The 16,126-nt window shown below is 46.1% G+C and overlaps 1 protein-coding gene across 3 annotated transcripts in view; it reads left to right on the top strand.

Annotated features, from left to right (window-relative positions):
- WBP1L (WW domain binding protein 1 like) overlaps nucleotides 1–14,618 on the top strand; it is a 60,351-nt gene extending 45,733 nt beyond the window's left edge. For all 3 annotated transcript variants that reach the window (XM_068399875.1, XM_068399874.1, XM_068399876.1), the window contains 2 exons: nucleotides 10,697–10,858; nucleotides 12,280–14,618. In XM_068399875.1, coding sequence (XP_068255976.1) covers nucleotides 10,697–10,858; nucleotides 12,280–13,019 — 902 coding nt within the window. In that variant the 3' untranslated portion in view covers nucleotides 13,020–14,618. The remainder of the gene's footprint in view (nucleotides 1–10,696; nucleotides 10,859–12,279) is intronic.
- The last annotated feature ends 1,508 nt before the right edge of the window (nucleotides 14,619–16,126 follow it).

Below are 16,126 nucleotides of genomic sequence, written 5' to 3' on the forward strand. Positions count from 1 at the left end.
TCTCACTGATTTGGGCAATACTGAGGGTACTCAAAATAACATTGTATGTGAGTGGGCAAACCACGCTTGAGGGAGAAATGCTGATATGCACAACACTAGAATTTGACACACACAGAGAATTAATTCAGTATCGTTCATCTTATTGTTTTAGTTCTTTGCAAGAACGACAGTTTAAATCTGATTTATCTTTTTAAAGCTTTCCTGTCAAGGAGGGTGGCCAGGACATTTATTCTCTTCAGGATGCACTGTGTTTGGAGCACAGCTCCTTGGGTGGAGAGGGTCTTGGGCAAATCTTGTGAGCTGACAGTGGCTAAATACTGTGGGCTGCGAGGAGCATACATTGCCCATTGGAACCCCTCTTATCTCCTCTTTCTCAAAATCTGGGATTTAAAACTACCTGTGCTTCTAGTGAGTGGTTAAATGAGTATATCTTAAGTCCCTTTAGATGGCAGCAGGCAGGTCAAAGCAGGTCAGCAAAACTCTGATAAAGATATATGGAAAAATGGGAAGTTGAAAGGATAGGAAAGTAAGAAATGCTCTATTTTAAAGGCAAACTTTTAGAGTTGTGCCGGTCTGATGGTGTCTTCCTTTCTTGAGGAGGAGCACAAAGGGTTGAATATTGATGATGACATGCTGTTGTACTGCCAGGAGCGTAGGCTGCGAAGGTGCCTGTGCTCCCAGAATTTGGAAATGTGGAACTCTGAACATCGTACGTCCGCATTAGAGATGGGAGATATTTTCTTACCACACCCAATGGTATCTTGTAGTTTTTATGCAACTGTGCTATCTGCTTAATCCCTCTGATGTGCCCACAGTTTCACGTTCTCAAAGTAACGTGTGTGTGGAAATGTATTATACATACAAAAAGTGTCACTTAACCTGGATCCAAGGACAGGAATAGCTGACGCTTTATCCTTTAGTCTAGAAACATGCTTTTACTTTTCAAATTAGCCAGTGAAGCATGGAGGATGTGGTTGTAAATTAAACAGGACTCTAATAGACTCCTTCAAGACACTGTGCATCACTGTAGTGGCTGGCTGTGCTGATATTAATGGCAGGATTTGAATGTATTGCAGACCCTTTACAGCAGCTTTATTATCAGAAGTCTCCAAACAGTTCGAGAAATGATTCAGGACCAGGTGGGCAGCTTCAGGGATCCTAGCAGGCTGAGAAACAGGCATGAATGCGTGGCTGCCTTGGACTGCCTGGTTCAGATTGTAGCAGTCGGCAGCACAGTCAGGACAGATGGCTGGAATTTGTTCGGACTATATGGGGATGCACGGACAAAGCAGAGTTGGGAAGGTCAGACCCGGTTTTGGATTTGTGTGGGTGGGAATGTAGAGGAAGAGGCATGTATGCAAGGGCTTACAGACTCTGTGGCAAGCAGGATCTAAATTGAGCAACAGCAGGGAGTACAGCTGCACACTGGAGCTTGTTGCACAGTCGCCACGTTTCTCCCATGGACATCTTGAAAAAGAGGCTTAATTGAATTGCATACGAACAATAGAGTCCGAACAACAGCCCCCTGCCGTTTTAATGGAGTGATTTTACTTTAACTGTCTTTGCACTCTCAGTATGGCACAGACTTTTATACTTGGCAGTGCCTGGCTGCGTCATAAAAGTTCTTGGAAGATAAAACCAGATTTTGTTAGAAGTAAGCAGAATATTTCAGACTTCTTTCTATGGCAGGCACACAGGTTATGCTGAGATCATGGAATAAATGTGTTAGTGCACACACTGCTGGATGGTTCCTAGGGAGGAATGGGTTTTTGTGTTGAGACTCACATTCCTTCTGCATTGCAGAGAACATCATATACCACATTGAGGGGAATAATGCAAACGTGAGACCTGTTCTTCTAGGCTGCAAATTCAGGCAAACATCCAACATTGATTTAAAATTGGTTAATGTTTTCAAAGCTTGCTTTGCCATTATGAGGGTTAGAAAAAGGTTTCTGGGATTAGGAGGGGGGAATCAGGGAGAGCATATCCTTTAAATCGAAGAAAACATATTCTAGAGCTTGCGACCACAGCTGCAGGACTTACCTGCTGCTCCAGGAGTTGTCAACTATCTTTGTTAGGTACGTGTGGTGAGGCACTCTTAAGACCTTCAAGGTGAATAGCAGTGATAGTATATGTAAATAGTCTAAAGCACTGAAATGATGGTGTGGAGAGCAACAGCTTTACATGCTTGGGAATAGATTAGCTTTTTAAAAGTTAATAATAACTTTTGGTTAATGAACAGTTAAGTTAGCAGCACCTTTTAAGTATGGCTTCATGGTTGGTCTACGTTTTGATTTTAACCAGTGTATGCATGTACTGAAGTAGCTTTTGAGAAGTTTCTGCTCCTTTTGACCTTCTCAGACCAGTGCTATTGTGTGCCTGAAAACAGACCTTGCTAGTCCCATTGAATTAAATCCTGTATTTATTTGCCACTGCAGCTTCATGGAGAAGCAGCAGAGGAGGTGGCATTTGAAATGGAAAAGAAAACTAGTCTGTCTTTGCTGGACATGCCTTCTGAAATGTGATCCAGTCTTGTGGCCACTTGGAGTTTTTCACATAAAAAGGATCTTTTTCCCTGTTTAAGACCTTGAGGGAAGTTTGTCTTTGAAAATGGCTGATCTCAACATTTTTAGACAGCAAGTAAAGTTGCAGTAATTATAAACCAGTCCTTGAGGGTTGTGGAATAGGATGCAAAATCAAGGTATTATTTTGCTAAGGGGTGGAGTGGAGGAATGGAGAACATGATATGCCAAGCAGGTGGACAGCCTGTGTTTAAAATTAGATAACAGCCCAGTTCAGATTCCCCACCCATCTTTTATTAAAAAAAAAAAAATAGTGCCGTGTTGCCAAATAAAAAAACTATATGCAGATTTATATATATAGGTCTAATAGCTATATAAAGGTCTAATTAGTTCTTAGCTCAAGCTTGGTAGCTGGTAATATGAGGGGAAAAAAGTGCAGTACGTCTTCTAATTTTCTTGGAATACCATCATAAAAAGTAAAAGGGAAGAAGGGGCTTTACTGTTGCATTTCCTCACATAGGGAGAGGTGTTTGTTTGGATGGGGGTTGAGCTGGTTCAACATTTTAGCCTAACAATTTCTTTGGGCTCCCCAGAGAGCTCATGGTTCCCAAGAGGAAGACTGTGATCTTGGGAGAATGGCAGCAGCCACTGGATTTTGCTTACTAGCAGTTTTTATTCAGGTCTGTTATGATGTGATTGTGATTTGCCGGAGTTTTCCAGTGTTGGCCTTTGTCCAGGCCTGGCAGGTGTCTTACTGTGTAAATGTTCCAAAATACCGCTTTTCAAAATACAGGAGAGAAGGAGATGAAGGAATCATGTACATGTTCCTGCATTTTGTAGGTTAAGAATTAAGGCTCAGACGTTCTGGATTTTCAAGTTTAAGTGTATAATGTGGACTGAAAACAAAATCCAGGTCTTCTCATATCCATCCTTGTGTCTCTCCTTGCCTATTCAAGACCAGCATGAAATTAGACAATTCCAGAGGCTCTGAACACAGCAAGCAAAGCTGTAGAAAGTATTTTGCGTAGTGTGGTTGAAAGAACGGTACGCTGTGCTTCACGAGTCCTGGAGCATGGAAACAGGCAGCTGGTCACTGGCTGCAGATCTCAGTTGTAGGATTTCAAAGTTAGAGGGCTTAGCTGGTCTTGGGTCATTTAGGTACTGTACAACAAACCAGCATTAGCGATGAGTGTGTATTCAGATGCTGGATGTGCCTATTTTGCTTCATTTTGGCTGCTTTAGCAGTGATACTGAGCTCCTCTGTTTCTGGGAAAAAAAGATCTTGACTGTTTGGGCCCAAGTGGAAGGGTTGTACAGGAAAAAATGTCCTGTTTGCAGGCAGCACAGTTGATGTTTTTGCTGATTTTGAACATTTTGCTCATCTCTGCACGCTCCCCCTTGGAATCTCTCGACAGCTCTTTTCCCCAAAAAGCATGCTGCCAGAAAATTTTGGCAAGGATCCGGTTAGTTGCTGAAACGAAAGCGACTGCTGCACCATGTACATGTTCCAAGTCAGCTTTAGAATAGGAATTAATTTCCAAGACTTTGCTGCAGTCTCCAAAACCCTCAGTCAAATAACACATCAGTCCCATGTTTTCTTCCTCACCCCGTGTTAGCTTATGCTTCAGTATAACCACATCCTTTTTCAGAGAGGGATTTGCCCTGTTCCTTGTCTTTCACCTAGCCTCCTACATGGTTGTACTTGCTTTCTCTTTCCTAGGTGTATCAAACTTCACCTTTGGCTGCTGTTGTTACTCCTCAGCTGGTGCTTCAGTGATAACCCTGCCATGACAAAGCCTAGCTGAAAGTATAGGGCAAACAAAACAGATGTCACAGCCATGCAGAAACTCATGATAGGGTCACTGAGGGAGTTATTTCCTGATTTCCTTGTACTTTTTGTAGCCTAATCCAGACAGCAAAATCATTGAGTCACCATCCCTGGAGGTCTTTAAAAGACATGTAGTGTGGTGCTGAGGGACGTGGTTTAGTGGCGGACTTGGCAGTGCTAGGTTAACAGTTGGACTTGGTGATCTCAAAGGTCTTTTCTAACCTAAACAATTCGATGATTCTGTGATCTTAAGCTTGTTTTGGTGTGGCTTGGTACAATTTGAAAATCCAAAGGAGAAGGCAAGCTGTCTTGCATAGTCTGACTGTGCAGATACTGACTTTTGCCCCATGTGGCCTTCTTCCACCTGCTCAGTGTTAAACAGCAAGGAAAGGCAAGAGAGCTTGCTTGTGCTGTTTCACTCCATGCCTTCTGTACCTCCAACCCAGCTCCTCACCAAATACCCAGATCTATTGGTGCAGACTGTTCTCCAGATCTTGTTCCCAGATGTTCTGGACATGGTCTCGGCTGGATGGTCCCCTCTGATCTCTGTTAGACCACTGTTCAACATGTATTTTACCAAAATAGATGTCTTGGGAGGGGTAAGTCAACTGTAATTGACTGGACTCACAAACGTGTTTTCTGGAGCACTGGAGCCATTGCTCTTCAAAGGCTCCCTCCCTGGGAGAGAAGCATAAAAACAGTGTCTGTAGATTTACTGCCTCAAATTGACTCTCACTGAAGGATAAGCAAAGGATTTTTCTGAAACCTGTCTTTCTGTCTTATCTCATGGCAGTGAGTGTACCATGTATACTGGACACTATTCTGAAAACTAGAAACCGGCTGCAGTTAATGTCCATCTCCTTCTGTCTGACTTACCAGCCTGGGAGCAAGCAAGCAGGAGTTGGAGATGTTGTCTTCAGCTTTTTTTTTTTTTGCTATTGTACTCCACAAATACTCAGTAACTTTTTCCTCCAGTGTGGTCAGGCTGGGACTGCAGTTCCACTGATTTAAACTGACATAAAACTGTCACTGAAAGTCACAGTCTTTCCCTTGCTGCTGTTGTGTTTGACAGATGAGTTTCAACCTGCTCCGGTTCCCTCAAACCAGTTCAAAGCAGAGTTGCACACAACTTTACGCTGGCCTGAGAAGAGGTGGAGGAGGCAGCAGGAGGTATGGAAGAGACAGGCAAGAGAGGACCACGTCATTCAGCAGCCTCTTTTTTTCCCTTCTTAAAGTGTTCATAGGCCTATGGCCTGGATCCTTCGTCTGGCGTTCTTGAGCAGCAGCATCGACTCATACAGGCTCGTGTCTGAAGTGGCAGGAGGCGATGCGGTCTCTGTGCCAAGGACACTACTAAACCCAAGTGCATCCAGGTTGTGGTACCAATTAAATCTCTGTCCTATTTTTGATGGTACCGTTGGCCCTGTCTGTGCAAGACAATTTTTTTCCAGTCATGGCTGACTGTGAGGCCACCATTTGGGACATCACTTTTTAGTCAATGAAATTGTCCCACTTCTCCTTCTGTTCAGAACCAGCTCTCGTGGAGCCAAAGCTATTACCCAGATGCTTGTCAGGCAGACACAAAAACACTTTGCAGTATGTTTTGGCTTGCTTTTAGGGGACTTCCTGCCAACAGAGCGATGGCATTTGCCCAAGTTTACCGTGAACTTGAGGGCAGATTTCTCTGTTCCTACCCTTGGAACACTCTAGAAAACGTTTTCCATTTTGCACAGGATAAAAGGAGCTTCCCTCAACGGGAATGCTGATGGCAACATCCCAGGCAGCAAACACAGTACATCAGACTAAACATTGCTCCTCCCTTTTTCATGAGGAAGGAATGCTCTGGTTTTTTTATTCTTAAATTATTTTATTCTTAATTATTCTTAAGTTTGGGGAAAACTATGGTCAGTGTCCCAGAAAGGTCTTTTTCTTGAAGCTTTAAGCCTGGCATATTCTTTCACAGCTGGTAGAAAACATCTCTGGTGCGTGACCCTGTGATGGGGCTCCCTTTCCCAAGGACACTGTAAACGTAGCAGCCTTCTCTTTCTTGGGTATTTCCTCTGCTTGTGAGAGATGGCTTTCGTGGGAGCTAATTCTGTTCCTGGGTCTTTCTGCAGCTCCTGTTCTGACTCTCCGAGCTTGGTGCTCGTCTAGAGCTTACAGCTCTGAGCCTGTCTGATGCTGGGTAAGAGGTTGGTACTTCTTTTTTTTGTTTTTGTGAAAGGTTTTGATGGTCTGGCAGGGAAATCTCTTGGCAAAACCCAGCTCCTTGGCTGTGTCTGATTCACCCTTTGGTTGCATTATTAGCTACCCATTGGCATCACCAGTGAATTTGACAGAAAGTATAGCAGTGTTTCTCAGGACTCAGCCTTTTTAGACTGGAGAGTGTTTCAACTGATGACTCTTGTATAAACCAAGAGCGAGCCTGAAATTGCCTTCAAGTCCAACGGTCCCCCAGTGCGTGTTTAGCTCTGAACTGGTGCATCGTTTCTGTTGATGCTGTCCCTTAGCAGTTGTTTTTCCAAAGACCCTGTTTGCTCTTTGCTTGTCATGTTCCCCTCAGGTTGCTGCGAGCTTTTGTTCCCAGTGGTCACTGCCAGGTTGGCAGTGGGAAGTACTCTCCAATCAGACACTTAATGGCAAACTTGGCGCAGGATGCCCAGTGTCTCCCAACCTTTTCTCCTTTTCCAGTGACTGCAGCGATAGCTCAGCACACAGCAGCTGAAAACCAGCTCATGTCCATTTGGGAAGGAGGCACATGTTGAAGAGCATAGGGAAGGCTTTTGGGGACAGTGAAGGCAACTAGAAGCCCAGTTTTACTTGGCTTTTAGAGGTCTTTTAATGCCAAACTTCTGTTGCCTTTGCACATCTCACCCATTTGCAGCATGAGGCAGAGCTGGTACCTGCTTTTGCCATGAACGAGGTGTTAGCGTGTACTGCTGCTGTGCTCAGCCTCAGCATTTTGTGCTCGGGTGGTGTTGTCTTTGGGTGAATTTGAAATTCCCTTCCTTCCCCTCCTGCCAAATGAGCCGCTGGGTGCATGGGCCAGTGGTCTGCTCGGCTTACCTCCCCACTGCTGGTTTGAAGCCAAGCATCACCAGGTGTGCAAATGCACAGCTCAGCCCTGGACATCTTCACTGCTCACTCCATACTTTTAGACATAATATTTACAAATGCACTTGGCCTTGTAGGCATAGCTTTATTCCAAATAAGTGACCGTACTATATATTTGCTAGGCTTTTACAGTTTTTCTGTTCTGCAGCCAAAATTGCAGCTGTGCCCAAACTTCTGGCTAAGGCACATTGTAGAGCCTTTTATGGAGGCCCTGGACTCCCAGCACTGTGCTGGGCTTGCAACCAGACTGCACCCGCTTCATCTCTCAACACTGGCACGCCTGTTCAAGCGACAGCCAAGGAGCCCCTCGTGTGCCTCAGCACCTATGGGTGTCCCATCCTGTTGCTCCCAACGCAGTGAGGGGGCTTTCAGCCCTGTGGTGCAGATGTGCTGTTGCGTGACAAGGTGGGGGCAAAGCCAATAAAAAGGATGCCAGAAGCCAGGCCAGCAAATGGCTGTGGTGGGCACATGCTGCTGACCTCCTGTGATCATCCAGGCAAGTCCTTGGGCTCGTGCTGAGTCAGGGGTTGAGTAATTCCTACAAGCTCTAGGAAGCGTCAGTGGTTAATGAAACCAGGCAATAACATGGTATTAGTGGCTGCTTTTTCTGGAAATTCCCATGAAAAACAACAGATTGTCCACTTGTGGTTGCGAGCGTGCATAGACCTTTTGCATGAGAATGGAGGTGTTGTTCCTGGCACTGTGGCCAGATTGCAATCCAGTAAATTATGGTCTGTTTACTTAAAATGCCACCTGCGGTTTCAGTAGGATCCAGCATTAATTTATTATCCTAAACTGTTGGATGTTGTTACTGCCTGTTTACAGAGTTGCCGCACGTCCTCCCAGGAATGGCTGAGCTTACTTTGACCCCTACTCTGAGCTTGTGCATTGGTTTGTCTGCAGAGCACTTTGGGATTTCTCTGGAATGGGTAGAGAAGTTTTCTAAAGAAGTACTTTTTTAATCTTCTGGATGCAGGGCTGGGTGGGAGCAGTTATTCCCTGCAGAAAAATTCAGCTGCTACAGCTGAGATTGCTTAACAGTGGCAGTTCTCCAGGACATCTTAACTAACTAAGTGCTGCTTGCTACCATTGCATCTAGAGTCCTTGGGAAAGGACATGATCAAATGTGTTAAAAAGCATCTGTTTGCATAACTGTAGCAAAAATCCCTGGATAGCTGGGTGTAATTTTCCATTGTTTTTGAACACATGATCACGGACTGCTCTTCGAAAATAAGGAGTACTTGGAAGATGAACTGCAGGCCTGCTTCGGTGCATGGTGACGTGCTGTGCCAGTAACATGGTTTTGATGAGTGTGTTCTTACTTCCTCAGCAAGCAAGAGCCAAGGGACCCTCTCTTAGCAAGAAATAAAGTGTATTGGTGGGAGTCTTCAAACTGTGAGATGGTGGTTGCAAATGCCTGGCTTTGGAGGGGAGGGTGGACTAGACCAATCCTTATAGTTTTTATAAAAAGGCTTTTTTAGAAGCAGGAGAGGGTTTGGAGGGCAGTGGACACTTCCTCAGCTTGGTTTGAAGGAAGTGCAGAGGGCATCTTGAGTGCTTCGTCCTTTGCTTCTCTGGAGTGAAGATCACAGTCTTCTCTCTGCCCTTCGTGGTACAGCTGAGCAGGCTGGCTAGAAAAACTGCCTAGGAACCTTGGTTTCCAGCCAAGCAAAAAAAAAAAATGGAGCATGTAACACCTTCATTTGATAGCAGGTTTTGATAAGTTTGGGTATAAGGCGGAATCCAGTCCATTAGGGAACTTGGTTGCGCAAGGCAAGAGAGAGATTTCAGTTTGCTGTGCCAAAATACATGGAGAATTTGGGTTATGACACGGGGAGGTGAAAGTCCCTGCTCAAAATGCTCGGAGGCATGATACGGCATATCCAGTTCGCTTACAAACAGCCCAGTGTGGGGCTCTGAGATCTGTGATATGGGTCGATTGCACTTTGTCCTGAGCCAGAGAGAGCAATACTCCTCTCATTCTTCAAATTCCTAAACTGTTCACCTTTCCCCACCCAGCTCTTAGCAGAGAAGACATCCCTAACTCGGCAGGGGATGCTGGAAACATCAAGGTATTGTAAAGGCAGGACTAGAGGTTTTTACTAGGGAGAAACAAGCAGTTTGATCTCACAGAGCATGATGGCCATGCTGAAAGTGGGCTGTAGCACTAGGACTCTTCATTTTGTCTGTTTGGGAATAATGAAGAGTGGCAGAGGTCCTACTGAAAGAAACACGGTGTTGTGATCTCTGCTGAGGAGTGGTTGCCAGGTCTACGTGTTTCTAAAGGGGGAGCTCTCCTGGTATCCTTAGCTGCAAAAGCTGAGCTTAAAAAAGACAGATTATAGACACCTCTGAGGCAGGTAGAGCTGTGGGTTGTAGTTGCAGGGGACAAAAGACTCATCTGGAGTGAACGTTGTAGCTCTTTGGAGTGTCCCTCGGAAACAGGGGTTATTCCACATGTTGGAGGGACTGGAGAAAATTCAGGAAGTGGTCTTTTAAAATTCCCTTTTAAGGAGCAGTGTACGTACGGTCCGCCAGTGCACAGAAACCAGCCATGACCACAAACGGAGCAGGAGTTGGGTTTCTTGAGGATTCAGAGTGGGGGGCTAGTTTAATTTAATTTTGGATAATTTAAGACATTGAATGCAAAAATAAGTTTTAAAAATATTTTGAGACATTTATGTAAAAAGAGTATGTTTTTGTTAAGCATAAAAATGAAGGATTTGGGCTGGAAATTAAAGAGCAGTGCAAACAAAAGCAAAACATAGGGCTTGGGGTTTTTCTCTTCTTCTGTGGTCAATCTGCAGAGTGTCTTTTGTGTCTTGATTGTTATTTTCAAACCGAAGTGGCTGTGGGAGACAAGTTCAATGCTATTCACAGCTCTGCTCATATTTTTGACTAGAAGAAATGATATCCAAGGGATGGTGCGGGGGGTTCTTAGCCCTGTCTCCATATTTCATTCTGCTCCAGAGCTGTGCCTATTGAACGTATTCCATCTTGTACCAAAGTATGTACATCGTTACCCAGTTCTGTCAAGGCTGCCAGAGTAGCAGTCACCCATGCAGAGGGGTCCATGTTGAAGCCTCCTGGCGCACCACCTATTTCTGCCTTTAGAGCAGTGCGGGGTTCAGATACAGGCTTTCTGATGATCTTCTCCATCACCTTTGGGGGGTTTCCTGGGGTTGGATGTGGCTCTCACGCTGTGGCTAACACTTGATCTCCTCCACTACAGGGTTTTGGCTGGTGTGGACCATCATCATCATCCTCAGCTGCTGTTGCGTTTGTCATCACCGACGCACCAAGCATCGTCTCCAGGCCCAGCAGCGGCAACATGAGATCAACCTGATCGCTTACCGGGAAGCCCATAACTATTCAGCCCTGCCGTTTTATTTCCGTATGTACCTCACACCATTTTTCCTGGAGGTTGTGGGGAGCAGGCCAGCAACATGTTTCCCATGTTGGGTGGAAGTGGGGGGCAGTGGTTGGGCTCAGCAAGAGGCGGGGGGCAGCTTTGCTGCCTAACCTGGGCTTGTAGAGAAGAGGTGATGTATTCCAGCGGCTGGATGCATTTGAGCCCCATTGAGTTTGGAGTTGAACCACAACAGCTACAGCACCTCCACACCCACCCTCGATTTGGCTCTGTGAGTGCAGTGATTCCCTGGGTTTTTCTGGAAAGGTTCTTAGAATACCTTGTTCAGGACGTTATGCGTGCTTCTCCTTTCCAGCCTGCACTTGCTGCTGGTGGGACTGAGATGTGGGAAGTGGCTTCACGAAATTTGGTCACACAGGCTGGGTGGAAGTGGTGTCTGGGCAGAGACCATGCTGGCTCCCGCCCTGTGCTGCGGTTCCCAGACTATGCTGCTTGTGAGCAGCCCTAGGAGTTTGCACGAAGGAGCCGTTGCCCACGGCTCAGGGAAAGTACAGTCGCTTTGTTCTCTCCTTCGTGCCCTGCCCCACTGGTCTGGAACAGCGAGTCTCGGCTTTTTGACTGGAGGTACCACAACCGAGTTTCTTGTAACGGACTGTTGAATTGCATGTATGAACTTGCTTTTCTTGTTAAACTCTTGCAGCCACCTCAGAAATAATCCCCAGCAGTGCTTTCCTTCCTAGCCCCAGGGGTACGCAATTGCACGTGGAAAACTGCAGAGCTATCTTTAAATGTTTCCAGTATTTAAGTCCGTTCTGTCTATATAGACTATTTTGTTGCCTCTTAAGAAATAAACAAAATCTTCTGTAGATTTGAGGGTCTGTAAGTACAATAAACCAAACTCTCTTGCCAGTACTGCCAATTTATTCTGATTGCGCCAGAAAAGCTGAATCCCACACTAAAACAGCCAAAAGCCAGTATCCTAAGTTCCTTCTAACTGCTCTTGTCTCTGTATTTGCACAAAGCTTTGTGAGATGAAATCTTTGCTCTGGAAAGTGAAAACTTAGCTGAGAAGCCAGTGTTGGAGAGGGCTGGCGAGTTATCTCCCAGGTTGTTCCCTCCAGCCAATGCAGGCCATCCCTTGGTGTGGTTTGTGGGGCTGTATTGGGGTCCAGGGTACAGGGCATAGGGTACTCATAGACTTGAGAGCAGGGAGATCAGGCTGCTGTTCCCAGCTGTGTCCCTCTGCTGTAATGGTGCCCTCCAGTGCTGCGATGGCTGCTTCTCTAAAACATGACAGGTTTTGGCACCCCTTGTAAGGCCCATTGAGCTGTTCAGTGGGCAGGTGCTGGTAGATGACAAATGACATACCGACCTGTATTAGTGACTTGTTTCCTGAGATAAGCTGTTCCTGGAATAACTTCTCCTCCTTGCCCTCCCCCTTTTAGGGTTTTTGCCAAATTATTTACTACCTCCCTATGAGGAAGTGGTGAACCGACCGCCAACCCCACCACCACCATATAGTGCCTTACATCAGCAGTGCGTCCCAGCAGGCAGCAGTAGCACAATCCCGGACACGCCAAGAAACCTGCAACCAGCACAGAGCAGCCCAGCAGCACCCAGCGGCAATAGCAGCAGTACTGACAACACCGGGTCCCCCGGCCTCGGGGACCCTGAGCCCTCCACCACCACGCTGGTCGAGCGAGCAGTTGCCAAAATGCAAAGCGTCGAGCCTGGTGGTACCAGCACGGGAGCTGAGCTAGTGGAGAGGGCCGGTCCCAATAAGGATACGGAGTGCAAGGAGGAACTGCTAAAAGGTTACAGCTCTGAGAGCTTAGAGCAGAGCAGCGCCATTCCCGACGCGAAGGACAAGACGCCGGGCAGGCAGCGCCGTTTCACCGGCGACTCGGGCATCGAAGTCTGCGTATGCAACCGGGGCCATCACGACGACGACCTCAAGGAGTTCGACGGGCTCATCGATGATGCTCTGGACGGGCCCCTGGACTTCTGCGACAGCTGCAGTGGCCACCCCCACGGGGACGAGGAAGAAGGGCTTTTTAATTCTGTGGAAGAGCAGCACCGTGAACACAGCCACCACCACCTGCCCCGGCAGCCGGTGTGTGTACTCTTGAACACAATAAATGAGCAGGACTCTCCAAACTCTCGTACCAATAACTCCCCCAGCTAAGGTGGCAGAGTGGAAGGGAGAATTGGGGGAAAAAACAAAGAAATAAAAGTGGAATAAGAGGATTAAAACTTTAACAGGAGGAAAAGGTGATACAACCTTTTTTTTTTTTAGTTTATTTTTCTTTCTCCCCCTCCAATGTAATTAGGGGACTAGTCCCCAAAGGCCCGGCTTGTGGGGGACGGGTTGCTCTGGGTTTTGTTAATCATGTCTGTCCTGCTCCACAGGGCAGGGACTGATGTTTCTCAATGAGACCTTCTAACAAATGGAACTTTCCCAATGGTGATTTTGGTGATGGTTATTATGAGTTTGTTGGTTTTTAGTTTTCCAAAACACTGCTTTATCTCACAATCAGTAAAGCTCAGCAAATCTCACCCTGGGAGCATATGAAATCACCGTTAAGGCTTCAACCTCCAGGTGTCTTCCCAGAAGCAAGCAGCTTCTGACAGTGCCGGCAGTCAGTAGCCCAAGAGTTCTGGTTTGATATAGTGCTCTTGAGGCATTGGGGATTTCTTTTCATTTTGGCTTTTTTTTTTTTTTTGGTTTTTCTTTTTTTCGTGTTAAGTTTTCCTGAATGTGATGGATGCCTGAACACATCAGCCCTATAATCTCTGGTGCTTCAGTGTTTTAAGACAGCAGGTAGGAAATTTCCCACTTGAAGCTGGTGACTGAAGGACCAGTTTCTTCCAGGAATGTTAGTCTACCGTAAGCAGTTTGAAAATAAAAGGTTTGCAGAAATTTGCCTTTATATGTGATTTTTAAAGACGAGTGTATTCTTTCAATGCCTCCAAGAGCACAGTTAGAAGTAGAATCCGGGCAGCTGGGCTGCCTTCCAAGTACTGTGGTCTCCGAATGACCTTTTCCCGGTGTGCTGCAAAAGGGCTTGGCTTTATTTTTTTCCTTTTTTTGCACCCCGAGAGCAGCATACTCGAGTTAAGATGACAAAAAAAGAACAGGGCTCTCTTTGGCCAGCGTGCCTTCAAGCTTCAGCGATGCATGTTGAACAAATGGAGACGAGAGCTCCGTCCATTGCGAAGGGATGACTTACCATGTAGATGTGGAAGACCTGTGCAGTATTTTTTTTTTTTGATCCAAAAGTTTGGTGCGATTCTAATGTTGACCACTTCAAAGAAATGAATGTCTTGTTTTCTTTTTCCTTCTTTTTTTTTTTTATGGTGGCAGCTGGCTACTGTATAATGTCTGTGAGCGTGTGTGTGTGACTGCAATCCATGCATGCGAGTCCTACTGGTAATATGAAAACCTGCTGTAAGACTGCAAGAAAATTTACTGTAGCTTTGCTTTAATAAACGGTAGAGATTTTGTTAGTAACAACCTGAAGGGAAAAAAAAGAAAAAAAAAAAGAAGAGCTGAAACTAACATTCCCTGGAGTGCTCGTGTGGAAGAGAGCACAGTTCAGACTATGTATCGTGTTCTCGGGTTTTCTCCCCATCCCTTTTATAATTATGGTCGTCCAGATCATTACTGTTATGGGGGAAAAAGAAATTGAAAACTGAACTCAGACATATTCAGATTTGATTGACTGAAAACCAAAATCAGTTTTAAATAAGGTGGAAACCAAAATATAATGCCTTTTTCTGATAACTTGCCCGTGTGTGTGTGTATCATTTTGTGAGTTAACAGTAAGATTTGTCTTTAGTTTGTGGTTTTTTTTTGGTATTATTTAACTGGAGGTATGTAGCACTGTGCTGGGCACAGATGACAGAGCAAGACCAGTGGTGCTTGTTTCAGTACTTTACCCCCATGTTTGAGGAGGACACTTTTAACTTACAAGGTTTAGGGGAATCTCACTTCTTTACCTGTCACAGCCTTTCTCTTCCATCTAAACAGCTGATGAAGACGACTCTTGAATTTGTGTCTTACGGTGCTCGTGAGAATGAAGGAATTTGGTTTGGATTCAGGAGACCCCGTTCCTGGGTGCCTGGAGTGTGAGTGGTAACCGAGGCTGTGCATGGCTGTGTGTGCCGCAGCGCTGGGCTGGCTCACTGTGCACCGTGGCTGCCTGGGGACTGGTCGCTTCCAGCTGTGTTCACCGACCACGTGTATCTTTCGAGAAGAGAATTAAAGATCCCCAGTGCCACCCCTAGGAATTCTGTACGTATTGGCACCTGGCTTTGCTCCTCGCACCACAGAGGAAGCTAAAAAAGCACACCAGTCCTTACGGAGTGGTGTCTTACTGCTGTAAATCCTGTGGACAGCCCCATGCCGGGGGGAGACCCTCTGCCAACATTTCTGTTGGCATAAGACAAAAATCTCCGTGTTTGCTTTCCTGCCATCCCACTTAAGGGCGGGGGAACCCCCCCACTTCTCCTCTGGACATAAAGGTGAGTACCAGTAAGCTGAGCTGATGTTTCTAATCTTAAAAGGTCAGGAAGGAGCAGTGGTGTGCCTGTTTTGTGACTCCTGGAGGCTTTTCAAGCTTTTAAAGACCATAAAGAAACAAAACAGGGCACAAACCATGTCTCTTAAGCTCCCATGTGCCTGAGGAGGAACAGGACTATCAGTGTGGCTTTTGGTGCTTCAAGCTTTTAGACCAGGGGCAGCTGGTGTGGGGAGAAGGAGTGGTGCAGGGCAGGACACTGGGTAGGTGAGCTCCTCAGAGACATCCCTGCTGGTGCCTCTTCAGGGAAAAAAACACAGGCAGGCAGAGGACTCCCAAAGCTCCAGCTTTGGAGCTTTAGAAAGGTGCTTGATCCTCATGGCTATCCCTTTGTAGAAAGCCAGCACGGCCCAAACAGCTCTTCTCCGAATGCGGGTGTACAGTGCTGGAGAGGCGAGGACAGGGGCAGGTGTACATCTGTAACACTGGAGCACCAAAACCCACCCATTTCCAGCTATAAGGGGCGAGTGTTTTATGGGAGTTCTGAATACATCATTTCAAAACTGAATTGCAAGCAGTGCAGCACGATTGAGAGCAAATGAGCGTCAGTGCAGCGCTCGCTGTTTTTCTTACGACATGCTTTAAGTGTTGATGCCAGTAATACTTAAAGGGTATTTTTGCTGGAGTCCGTGGCAGTGCTGCTTACACGGCATGTTTTCAGCCACTGAAATTGGCTCCGAGGGCAAGGACCCGGTGGGGTTGGGGTGTGTCG

Source organism: Nyctibius grandis, chromosome 4 (assembly GCF_013368605.1).
Source record: "Nyctibius grandis isolate bNycGra1 chromosome 4, bNycGra1.pri, whole genome shotgun sequence".
Lineage (NCBI taxonomy): Eukaryota > Metazoa > Chordata > Aves > Nyctibiiformes > Nyctibiidae > Nyctibius > Nyctibius grandis.